At 41.4% G+C, this 12,948-nt stretch overlaps 1 protein-coding gene across 2 annotated transcripts in view; it reads left to right on the top strand.

Moving 5' to 3' along the window:
- The first annotated feature begins 366 nt into the window (after positions 1-366).
- pdgfc (platelet derived growth factor c) overlaps positions 367-12,948 on the top strand; it is an 83,742-nt gene continuing 71,160 nt past the window's right edge. For both annotated transcript variants that reach the window (XM_061891696.1, XM_061891695.1), the window contains exon 1: positions 367-855. In XM_061891696.1, coding sequence (XP_061747680.1) covers positions 814-855 — 42 coding nt within the window. In that variant the 5' untranslated portion in view covers positions 367-813. The remainder of the gene's footprint in view (positions 856-12,948) is intronic.

Here is a 12,948-nt window from a genome sequence, read left to right as displayed (position 1 = left end):
ATGTTGTATGCATGCATGTGTGATGTATCATGTTGTATGCATGCCTGTGTGATGTATCATGTTGTATGCATGCATGTGTGATGTATCATGTTGTATGCATGCATGTGTGATGTGTCATGTTGTATGCATGCCTGTGTGATGTATCATGTTGTATGCATGCATGTGTGATGTATCATGTTGTATGCATGCATGTGTGATGCATCATGTTGTTTCATCCGGGTCACCTCAGGACGAGCGGGCACCGGAAGCAGCGTGCAGGCGCGCCCTGCCCAGCAGTTAAAGAGTTAACTTGCAGGGGAGTCTCCTTCTCCTCCTCTTCCTCCTCCTCCTCCTCCTCCGGCTCGGAAGTGAAACTTTTTTTTTTTTTTTTGAATGTTCGGCACCTGTTGGCCGGCCACTCTTGCACTGAGGAGACTTTAGCTCAACGCCAACGAGTCCACTTAGCCTCCGTGGACTTTTACGCACAAGACAAGCAATCCTTGGACTATTCCCCCCCTCTCCCCCCCACTTGGACTCGACCACCGCATGCCGCATCTCCTCCTTTCGTATTTGTCAGCTCTTTTAACTCCTTTTTGCCAACTTTTCACGCTGCTCCCGGCGGATTGATGGTGAGGATTATGCGGATTCTACTGCGCGTCCGTGCGCCCCAGACCTGCCCGAAGCTGCAGCCCCGGCGCCCCTGCTGATCCCTCCAGCCTCCCCAGTCCCAACACGCCGTGCATGAACCACCACTCTTCCAAATGATCCTCCCATCCCTCCTCATCCTTCTGGCGTCTCTCCTGCAACAAAGTGTCCCGGAGGCTCAGTCCAGTCATGTCAGCAAGTCCCACCTTCCAAGCGTCAAGGAGCAAAACGGTCAGTTGGTCTTTTTTGGGGGGAGGGTTGTTAACTTGTTATTCTCCCTGCACGCACCGATTCTCATTCCTTCTGGGCTCTAAGCCAGTAAGTTGTTTTTTTCTTTTCTTCCTCATTTTAAAGAGCACATCTTGCTTGAGTTTGCTGCAATGAATGGCTGCGTTTCATTCATTCACATCAAACGTGGCCATGGCGCAGGATGTGGACGCGCAAAACTACCTTTGGGCAAGTTGACCACCGTCAGAGTTGCCCCCAGGAGAGTTGCGTGCTCCCTCTCATCATGATGATGAGGATGATGAGGATAACAATAACAAAGCCTCATTCATGCACTTTCCTCACTGCTTGGGTTGAATATAGGAACACTTTTGTTATGATGCTGATTAGTAGGGAGGAGCATCGGTACTCAGAGGTCCCAATTTTCAGTACTTTTCTGTGTGTTGGTAAATATGCATTGTTTTTGATGATAAACTCATTTTTTTACTGGAACTAATTTTGATTTATTATCACATTTCCGAGTTCATGGTGTTTATAACACTGACTTCGTGGTGTGTTGTTGGTCATTTGAGTCATTGTTCCCTAAAAAGTGTTAATACTGTAATTGATTTTAACATCTATTTAATTACTGCACCATTAAGTCTTGTTTCATTATCACATTTCTGAGTGTCATTTGCAAGTATGACACTGAGTTTATGGTGTGTTGTTGGTCATTTCTGCCGTTGTTCCCTAAAAAGTGTCAATACTGGAAGCGATGATAAAATCTTTTTTTTACTGCACCATTTAAAAAGGAACTGATTTTGATTGAATATATCTATATCTCATTTCTGAGTACCATTTGCAGGTATGACACTGACTTTATGATGTGTTGATGGCACTTTCAGTTGTTGTTTCCTAAAAAGTGTGAATACTGGAAGCGATGATGAAATATATATTTTTTACTGCACCATTTGAAAAAGAACTGATTTTGATTTAATACATCTTTCATAATCACATTTCTGAGTACCATTTGCAAGTATGACACTGAGTTTATGGTGTGTTGTTGGTCATTTCTGCCGTTGTTCCCTAAAAAGTGTCAATACTGGAAGCGATGATAAAATCTTTTATTTTTACTGCACCATTTAAAAACGAACTGATTTTGATTGGATATATCTATATCTCATTTCTGGGTACCATTTGCAAGTATGACACTGAGTTTATGGTGTGTTGTTGGTCATTTCAGTCCTTGTTCCCTACAAAGTGTTAATGCTGGAAGTGATGATAAAAAAAAAATACAGCACCATTTAAAAATAACTACATAGAAATATAAGAAATATATATTGAATATGGGGCTTCACGGTGGCAGAGGGGTTAGTGCGTCTGCCTCACAATACGAAGTTCCTGCAGTCCTGGGTTCAAATCCAGGCTCGGGAACTTTCTGTGTGGAGTTTGCATGTTCTCCCCGTGAATGCGTGGGTTCCCTCCGGGTACTCCGGCTTCCTCCCACTTCCAAAGACATGCACCTGGGGATAGGTTGATTGGCAACACTAAATGGTCCCTAGTGTGTGAATGTTGTCTGTCTATCTGTGTTGGCCCTGCGATGAGGTGGCGACTTGTCCAGGGTGTACCCCGCCTTCCGCCCGATTGTAGCTGAGATAGGCGCCAGCGCCCCCCGTGACCCCGAAAGGGAGTAAGCGGTAGAAAATGGATGGATGGATATATTGAATATATCTTCTTTCATTATCATATTTCTGATTATCATTTGCAGGTATGACGCTGAGTTTATGGTGTGTTGTTGGTCATTTCAGTTGTTATTCCTTAAAACGTGTTAATACTGGAATTGTCTGATGAGTCCACATTTCAAATTATTTTTGGAAACTGTGGACGTTGTGTCCTCCAAACCAAAGAGGAAAATAACCATCCGTATTGTTGTAGACGCAAAGTGTAAAAGCCAGCATGTGTGATGGTATGAGGGTGTATTAGTGGCCAAGGCATGGGTAACTTACACATGTGTGATGGTATGGGGGTGTATTAGTGGCCAAGGCATGGGTAACTTACACATGTGTGATGGTATGGGGGTGTATTAGTGGCCAAGGCATGGGTAACTTACACATCTGTGAAGGCACCATTAATGCTGAAAGGTACATACAGGTTTTGGAGCAACATATGTTGTTATCATGGACGCCCCTGATTATTTCAGCAAGACAATGCCAAGCCAGTTGTTACAACAGCGTGGCTTCATAGTAAAAGAGTGCGGCTACTAGACTGGCCTGCCTGTAGTCCAGACCTGTCTCCCATCAAACATGTGTTGTGCAATATGAAGCCTAAAATACCACAACGGAGACCCCGGACTGTTGAACAATTTAAGCTGTACATCAAGTGAAGTGAAGTGAATTATATTTATATAGCGCTTTTCTCAAATGACTCAAAGCGCTTTACATAGTGACACCCAATATCTAAGTTACATTTAAACCAGTGTGGGTGGCACTGGGAGCAGGTGGGTAAAGTGTCTTGCCCAAGGACACAACGGCAGTGACTATAATGGCACAAGCGGGAATCGAACCTGCAACCCTCAAGTTGCTGGCATGGCCACTCTACCAACCGAGCTATGCCGCCCCAAGAATGGGAAAGAATTCCACCTGAAATGCTTTAAAAATGTGGATTGTGAAATATGTGGATGGAGACAGGGTGTGACGTTCATATGTTGTCAATATTCAGTGTTTTATTCTTCATAGTTAATATTGGAAATCCCACATTCTTTATTTTCATGTACATTCTGGGTGTCTCATTCAGTAAAAAAAAAAAAATCCATTCTGTTTAAGGCAGTCTGTCATAACGTTTTTAGCATTTATTCAGACATTATTGTGAGGTTTTGTATTAGGGTCCTAATACAAAATCCCAGACACATTTTTTTTCACCTCTAAATTTTGCCCCTCGAGAAAAAATAATTGCCCAAGCCTGATCTACAATGAACTTTCACCAACTCAGAGGCGATGCAGCAGCTCAATATGTCAATATAGCAGCATAAGCCAAAAAAATAGTCCGTCTGTGTTAGCGCTTATAATAACAATATCGCTAACACTGTGACGATCCGTCACTTCATTTCCGTTTGTGCTTCCTTGTTTTGTGTTTATTTCATATCAGTGCTCTTGTTTTGGTTCAAGTTCCTGCTTGTCTCCCTGAACGCTGTTTCCCCCTCACCTGCTGCTGATTGGCAACCTGGCCACACGTGGTGATAATCAGCAGGCTTCATTCATGCCTACCTCGCCTGCTCCCCAGTGCTGGAGGATCGAGTTATGTTTTGTACCTTACATGCACGACCACTTTCTTCTCTGTTCATTATATTAATTTAAAATCATCTTACCTGCTCTTCACTCTCCTGGTTCCTGCATATTGGGGTCAGAAATACTTGGTTAATATCCAGCTCACGGCGTGTAAATGGAGTATTGTTGGCGCTTTTTGGATGTTTTTTGAAGGGTTTTATGGGTGGAATAGTGAACTCTTATTAGCTGCATTGTTAGCCACCTCTTACTTGCCATATTTTACGATCCAGAATGCATTAAAAAAAAAGAAGTTTTTATCTAACATTGTCACTGTGAATGACAGGCAAAAATGACAACAACAAGTGCAGTTTAACATCAAAGATCCTCCATCTGACAGGAGCACTCTGCTGTTTTGAAGAACCTGTCTTTAGTCCCGCAGCCATGTTGGAGTTAGACCGACTTGGACGCCATCCATCTCTGCTTGGGCAGCCTGTCAAAGCATATTGTTAATATGTCTGCTGCGTTATGTTTAGCAGCAGTTTGAAGGTTTGTGAGCAGCTGCTCACATCAGAGCAGCCCTCAACCACTCCTTGCCAAATTTGAAGCTTCCTGACTCTTAAACAGTAAATTGTATGCGTGGCGGTGGTAAATGTAAAAAAAAAAACGTTTCCTTCCTGCTCCTCGGCCACCGGGCGGTTGGATGGCGACAAGTAGCGTGCTCATCCGTGGACACGAGGTTTCACGCTCATGAAGGAAAGACATCTGCAGCTGCACTTCAGGAAAAAAAAAATTAAAAACAAGCAACAAAATCTTTGTTTGATTTTGCTGCTAAAGGAGAGAAAACCCCCTTTCTTTTTCGTTGGTTCCCGTAATGTTATTGCAAAGTGCACGCCGTTTTCATGAGTCCTCGCTATCACTTAGGCACTTAAGTCCTGCCTGGAGAAGGTAAACATTTATAAACATTTATAAACATTTATAAACATTTATAAACATTTATAAACATTTATAAACATTTATAAACATTTAGCTCCTTGGCTTTGGTGAATCATCTTTAATTGTAACGATAGAATTAAAGAAGTAGGAAAGTGATGGTGCAAAAACCCTCTGACCCTGGTTCAGGTCTAGACCTTCTTATACACTACATTGCCAAAAGTATTTGGCCACCCATCCAAATGATGAGAATCAGGTGTCCTAATCACAGGTGTATCAAATCAAGCACTTAGGCATGGAGACTGTTTCTACAATCATTTGTGGAAGAATGGGCCGCTCTCAGTGATTTCCAGCGTGGAATTGTCACAGGATGCCACCTGTGCAACAAATCCAGTTGTGAAATGTCCTCGCTCCTAAATATTCCAAAGTCAACTTTATTATAAGAAAAGTGAAGAGTTTGGGAACAACAGCAACTCAGCCACCAATTGGTGGGCCAGGTAAACTGACAGAGAGGTCAGCATAGTGCAAAGACTTTCTGCACAGTCAGTTGCTACAGAGCTCCAACTGTCATGTTACCTTCCAATTAGCCCACGTACAGTACGCAGAGAGCTTCATGGAATGGGTTCCCATGGCCGAGCAGCTGCATCTAAGCCATACATCACCAAGTCCAATGCAAAGCGTGGGATGCAGTGGTGTAAAGCATGTCGCTACTGGACTCTAGAGCAGTGGAGACACCTTCTCTGGACTGATGAATCACACTTTTCCATCTGGCAATCTGATGGACCAGTCTGGGTTTGGAGGTTGCCAGGAGAACGCTACATTTCGGACTGCATTGCGCCAAATGTCAAATTTGGTGGAGGAGGAATTATGGTGTGGGGTTGTTTTTCAGGAGTTGGGCTTGGCGCATTAGTTCCAGTGAAAGGAACTTTGAATGCTCCCGGATACCAAAAGATTTTGGACAATCCCATGCTCCCAACCTTGTGGGAACAGTTTGGAACGGGCCCCTTCCTCTTCCAACATGACTGTGCACCAGTGCCCAAAGCAAGGTCCATAAAGACATGAATGACAGAGTCCGGTGTGGGTGAACTTGACTGGCCTGCACAGAGTCCTGACATGAACACGATAGAACACCTTTGGGATGAATTACAATAGAGGCCTTCTCCACAAACATCAGTGTGTGACCTCACCAATGCGCTTTTGGAAGAATGGTGGAAAAATCCTATAAACACACTCCACATCCTTGTGGACAGCCTTCCCAGAAGAGTTGAAGATGTAATAGCTGCAAAAAGTCACATCATAGTGAACCCTATGGGTTAGGAATGGGATGGCACTTCAAGTTCAAATGTGAGTCAAGGCAGGGGGCCAAATACTTTTGGATATATATATATATATATATATATCTATATATATATATATATATATATATAGATATATATATATATTTATATATATATATATGTATATGTATATGTAGGTGTGGGAACAATCACAAGAGTACTTCATCTCTACAGAACTGTTTCATGAGGGGTTCCCTCAATCATCAGGAGATTCCTGATGATTGAGGGAACCCCTCATGAAACAGTTCTGTAGAGATGAAGTAGTCTTGTGATTTTTCCCACACCTACATATTGCTCTCTACCACGGTATCGAGCACTATTCTCTGGATAATCCAAACAAGACATATATATATATATATATATATATATATATATATATATATCTGGCATGCAAATGTAGTATCACAAACTTAGACTATATTACCAACATATATAACCAACATTTATAAACCAACATATACAACCAAGATATATAACCAACATATATAACAAACTTGGACTATGTAAGCAACATATATTATCAACATATAAGTAGATTGTGAATTAGGGGCGGGACATGGATAAACATTCTTGCTTTTTTTCCCGTATCCCTTTTCAGTGGGTGCTGTTGCATGTCCGTCAAATTCCAAAGAGTGATGAAGTGTTGCTATATATGTCTGTCTGCCAGAATAAATCCAGTCAATACAATAAAATACATTTTCATCTAAAACAGGAATAGTAACCGTGGAGAGTTTTATTAGTCTATTTCATAATTCCCATTTATAGAAGTAGTCCCTGCCAGTGGACTGGGAAAGCCAGTAGAAGTGTAACTAAACCCAAATACTTGTTCTATCTGGAGATGAATCTCAGATTAGGGCTGTCTTTATTGTCAAGCGGACTCCTTTCACCTTCCCGTAGAAGGCCATGTTTCTCCAGCACCTATAGCCCGCCTGGCCGCACCGACCCAGACGGCATTAGCACCAATAACCCAGTCCGAGATGCGGCTCACCTTCCAGATCCTGTATCCAGCGTTAAGTAAGGTATGCACCGCTCCGGACCTGCCAATGATCACAGAGGCTGCTGTTCCGCTAAAGATTAGCAGATTAGGTATAATGCCAGGGGTGAGCGGGGTCACGGGGCCCTATGGGTCCACATCCAGAGAGGGCAGGGTTCAAGATAAAGAGGCATATTGTGCATTCATTCCATTATGATGCGGACAAACACGTGCTTATGGTGGGGGGGGGGGGTTAAAAACAGGAAAGAGTGGGTGGCCCTTCATTCAGACGTGGCTGAGAGCCGTGGGGACATCCTGGAGAAATGACGAAGGCCGTGGGGTGGGTGCAGGGTTTCCAGATGTAAATGTGTTTCTTTGCCGTGATTGGAACTTGGACCGCCTCCAAGTCCTGGGTGGCCGAGGGATTGAAACATCAGAGCGCCAGAGGAGGACATGTCCCAGAATAGGACCATGTCTGCGAGGAGTTCTGCTAACTGGATGGCTCACAGTTTAGCTAGCACTTCTCCTAATGCACTGGTCCCCAACCACCGGGCCGGGGACCGGTGCCGGTCCGTCAAGCGTTTGCTACCGGGCCAAAGAGAAACATTAAATAATTTAGGTAACACTTAAATATTGGGAACATGTTGTAAGTAACAACGACCATATTTAGAGTTATTTGGATAGGGTTGGGGTTGGGGTTAGGGTCGGGGTTAGGGACATGCAGAAGAAAGCATCAATAAGTACTTAATAATGACTAATTAGGAGCCAATATGTTACTAATTTGCATGTTAATAAGCAACTAAATAATGGTGAATATGTTCCCCATACTAAAGAGTTACCAACAACTTATCAATGATAAATGATAAATAATCAAACTTGTTTTCATTGAGGGCCAAACAGCAGTCATGGCTGCCAATAGAGGGCCGCTTGTAACAAGTAAATAATTAATGAACTTGCCTATGAATTTAAATATTTTACATTTCTTGGTAACACTTTAGTATGGGGAACATATTGACCATTAATTATTTGCTTATCAACATGCAAATTAGTAACATATTGGCTCTTAATTAGTCATTATTAAGTACTTATTAATGCCTTATTCTGCATGGCCTTATTATACAACCTAACTGTTACTGAAACTATACAAAAATAATGCCATTGTAAGTCAATTATACTAACACAGACACTATTAAACGTGTTAGCATATTAGTTCATGCAGTCCATAGTGGATCTAACATAATAGTGTGAGTCCAGTCCATAGTGGATCTAACATAATAGTGTGAGAGTCCAGTCCATAGTGGATCTAACATAATAGTGTGAGAGTCCAGTCCATAGTGGATCTAACATAATAGTGTGAAAGTCCAGTCCATAGTGGATCTAACATAATAGTGAGAGTCCAGTCCATAGTAGATCTAACCTAATAGTGAGAGTCTAGTCCATAGTGGATCTAACATAATAGTGTGAGAGTCCAGTCCATAGTGGATCTAACATAATAGTGTGAGAGTCCAGTCCATAGTGGATCTAACATAATAGTGTGAAAGTCCAGTCCATAGTGGATCTAACATAATAGTGAGAGTCCAGTCCATAGTAGATCTAACCTAATAGTGAGAGTCTAGTCCATAGTGGATCTAACATAATAGTGAGAGTCCAGTCCATAGTGGATCTAACATAATAGTGTGAGAGTCCAGTCCATAGTGGTTCTAACATAATAGTGAGAGTCCAGTCCATAGTGGATCTAACATAATAGTGTGAGAGTCCAGTCCATAGTAGATCTAACCTAATAGTGAGAGTCCAGTCCATATTGGATCTAACATAATAATGACAGTCTAGTCCATAGTAGATCCAACCTAATAGTGAGAGTCCAGTCCATGGTGGATCTAACATAATAGTGTGAGAGTCCAGTCGTTAGTGGATCTAACATAATAGTGTGAGAGTCCAGTCCATAGTGGATCTAACATAATAGTGTGAGAGTCCAGTCCATAGTGGATCTAACATAATAGTGAGAGTCCAGTCCATAGTAGATCTAACCTAATAGTGAGAGTCCAGTCCATATTGGATCTAACATAATAATGACAGTCTAGTCCATAGTAGATCCAACCTAATAGTGAGAGTCCAGTCCATGGTGGATCTAACATAATAGTGTGAGAGTCCAGTCGTTAGTGGATCTAACATAATAGTGTGAGAGTCCAGTCCATAGTGGATCTAACATAATAGTGTGAGAGTCCAGTCCATAGTGGATCTAACATAATAGTGAGAGTCCAGTCCATAGTGGATCTAACATAATAGTGAGAGTCCAGTCCATAGTAGATCTAACCTAATAGTGAGAGTCCAGTCCATATTGGATCTAACATAATAGTGAGAGTCCAGTCCATAGTAGATCCAACCTAATAGTGAGAGTCCAGTCCATGGTGGATCTAACATAATAGTGTGAGAGTCCAGTCGTTAGTGGATCTAACATAATAGTGTGAGAGTCCAGTCCATAGTGGATCTAACATAATAGTGTGAGAGTCCAGTCCATAGTGGATCTAACATAATAGTAAGAGTCCAGTCCATAGTGGATCTAACATAATAGTGAGAGTCCAGTCCATAGTAGATGTAACCTAATAGTGAGAGTCCAGTCCATATTGGATCTAACATAATAATGACAGTCTAGTCCATAGTAGATCCAACCTAATAGTGAGAGTCCAGTCCATGGTGGATCTAACATAATAGTGTGAGAGTCCAGTCCATAGTGGATCTAACATAATAGTGTGAGAATCCAGTCCATGGTGAATCTAACATAATAGTGCGAGAGTCCAGTCCATAGTGGATCTAACATAATAGTGAGAGTCCAGTCCATAGTGGATCTAACATAATAGTGTGAGAGTCCAGTCCATAGTGGATCTAACATAATAGTGAGAGAGTTGAGTCCATAGTGGATCTAACATAATAGTGTGAGAGTCCAGTCCATAGTGGATCTAACATAATAGTGTGAGAGTCCAGTCCATAGTGGATCTAACATAATAGTGTGAGAGTCCAGTCCATAGTGGATCTAACATAATAGTGTGAGAGTCCAGTCCATGGTGGATCTAACATAATAGTGTAAGAGTTCAGTCCATAGTGGATCTAACATAATAGTGTGAGAATCCAGTCCATGGTGGATCTAACATAATAGTGTGAGAGTTCAGTCCATAGTGGATCTAACATAATAGTGTGAGAATCCAGTCCATGGTGGATCTAACATAATAGTGCGAGAGTCCAGTCCATAGTGGATCTAACATAATAGTGAGAGTCCAGTCCATAGTGGATCTAACATAATAGTGTGAGAGTCCAGTCCATGGTGGATCTAACATAATAGTGAGAGTCCAGTCCATAGTGGATCTAACATAATAGTGAGAGAGTTGAGTCCCTAGTGGATCTAACATAATAGTGAGAGTCCAGTCCATAATGGATCTAATACAATAGTGTGAGAGTCCAGTCCATAGTGGATCTAACATAATAGTGTGAGAGTCCAGTCCATAGTGGATCTAACATAATAGTGTGAGAGTCCAGTCCATAATGGATCTAATACAATAGTGTGAGAGTCCAGTCCATAGTGGATCTAACATAATAGTGTGAGAGTCCAGTCCATAGTGGATCTAACATAATAGTGTGAGAGTCCAGTCCATAGTGGATCTAACATAATAGTGTGAAAGTCCAGTCCATGGTGGATCTAACATAATAGTGTGAGAGTCCAGTCCATAGTGGATCTAACATAATAGTGAGAGAGTTGAGTCCATAGTGGATCTAACATAATAGTGTGAGAGTCCAGTCCATAGTGGATCTAACATAATAGTGTGAGAGTCCAGTCCATAGTGGATCTAACATAATAGTGTGAGAGTCCAGTCCATAGTGGATCTAACATAATAGTGTGAGAGTCCAGTCCATAGTGGATCTAACATAATAGTGTGAGAGTCCAGTCCATAGTGGATCTAACATAATAGTGTGAGAATCCAGTCCATGGTGGATCTAACATAATAGTGCGAGAGTCCAGTCCATAGTGGATCTAACATAATAGTGAGAGTCCAGTCCATAGTGGATCTAACATAATAGCGTGAGAGTCCAGTCCATGGTGGATCTAACATAATAGTGAGAGTCCAGTCCATAGTGGATCTAACATAATAGTGAGAGAGTTGAGTCCATAGTGGATCTAACATAATAGTGAGAGTCCAGTCCATAATGGATCTAATACAATAGTGTGAGAGTCCAGTCCATAGTGGATCTAACATAATAGTGAGAGAGTCGAGTCCATAGAGGATCTAACATAATAGTGTGAGAGTCCAGTCTATTGTGGATTTAGGAAATATGTCCCTGGACACATTAAGACTTTGAATATGACCAATGTATGATCCTGTATTTACTTGGTATCAGAATGACTCCCAAATTTATGGTATCATCCAAAACTAATGTAAAGTATCAAAGAAGAAAAAGAATAAGTGATTATTACATTTGAACAGAAGTGTAGATAGAACATGTTTAGAGAGAAAGTAAGCAGATATTAACAGTAAATGAACATGTTGATTAATCATTCATTTTCTACCACTCGTCTTTAATAATGTAGACAAAATAATAGAACGACAAATGACACAATATCAAAGTTAAAGTTAAAGTAGCAATAATCGTCACACACACACACTAGGTGTGGTGAAATTTGTCCTCCGCCTTTGACCCATTACCCCTGGGCAGTGAGAGGAGCAGTGAGCAGCAGCGATGGCCACGCCCAGGAATCATTTTTGGTGATTGAACCCACAGATCCAAGTCTTGATGCAGAGTGCCAAGCAGGGAGGTAATAGCTCCCATTTTTATTGTCTTTGGTACGAACATTTCATTCATTTATTTTGTGTTGCGCCTGCAGGCAAAAAGCAGGGCGCAGCACTGTGGTGGAGTACTTTTTTTTTCTTTTTGTTTTTTTTGCCTTCTGAAAAGTTTGTCCATTGTGTTAACACATCTTTCAAAAATATATGAAAAATGGAAAAAGATGGGTGAAAAAAATACATTTTTGTTTTAATACATTTTCTGTACGAGGATAAACATGACACAAACCTTCCTAATTGTTAGAAATGCCACTCTTTATATTAAACATGCTTGATTTGATGCCAGTATTTGGCAAACACCGTTTTGTCCTACTAATTTCAGCGATCCTTGAACTCGTCGTAGTTTGTTTACATGTGCAACTTTCTCCAATGCTCCCACGGAAAGTGCATACATCTCAGCTTGTTGTTTTGGCTTGCTAATAAGTATAAAGTAGCTCCATCACCCCTGTGTTTTGTTTCTTTGACACACAGAACTGTTTAGTACATTTAGTTTCCACTGTATATGTTTTCCAATGCTTGCTTCAGTCGGTTGCAAGGAACACTGGAAATATTTGATAACAAATCCATACAATCATCTAATATTATTTAAGGAAAAAAGGGTCTCACATGTCACAGTTTTTCTGAAAAAGCTGGTTTGACAGCATTCATACACACAAAAGTCCCTTTAATGCCCTCACAATCGATCAGAAATCCCCAAAATACTTTTCTGTAACAACCATGTTGCCACGGTAGTAAATATAGAAAAAAGTAAAACTCACTTACGGTACGCGGGGAAGGGGCGCTCC

Source organism: Nerophis ophidion, linkage group LG29 (assembly GCF_033978795.1).
Source record: "Nerophis ophidion isolate RoL-2023_Sa linkage group LG29, RoL_Noph_v1.0, whole genome shotgun sequence".
In the NCBI taxonomy this organism is placed as follows: Eukaryota; Metazoa; Chordata; class Actinopteri; order Syngnathiformes; family Syngnathidae; genus Nerophis; species Nerophis ophidion.
The sequence above is the reverse complement of the archived record's forward strand: the minus strand, read 5'-3'. Positions and strand labels throughout refer to the sequence as shown.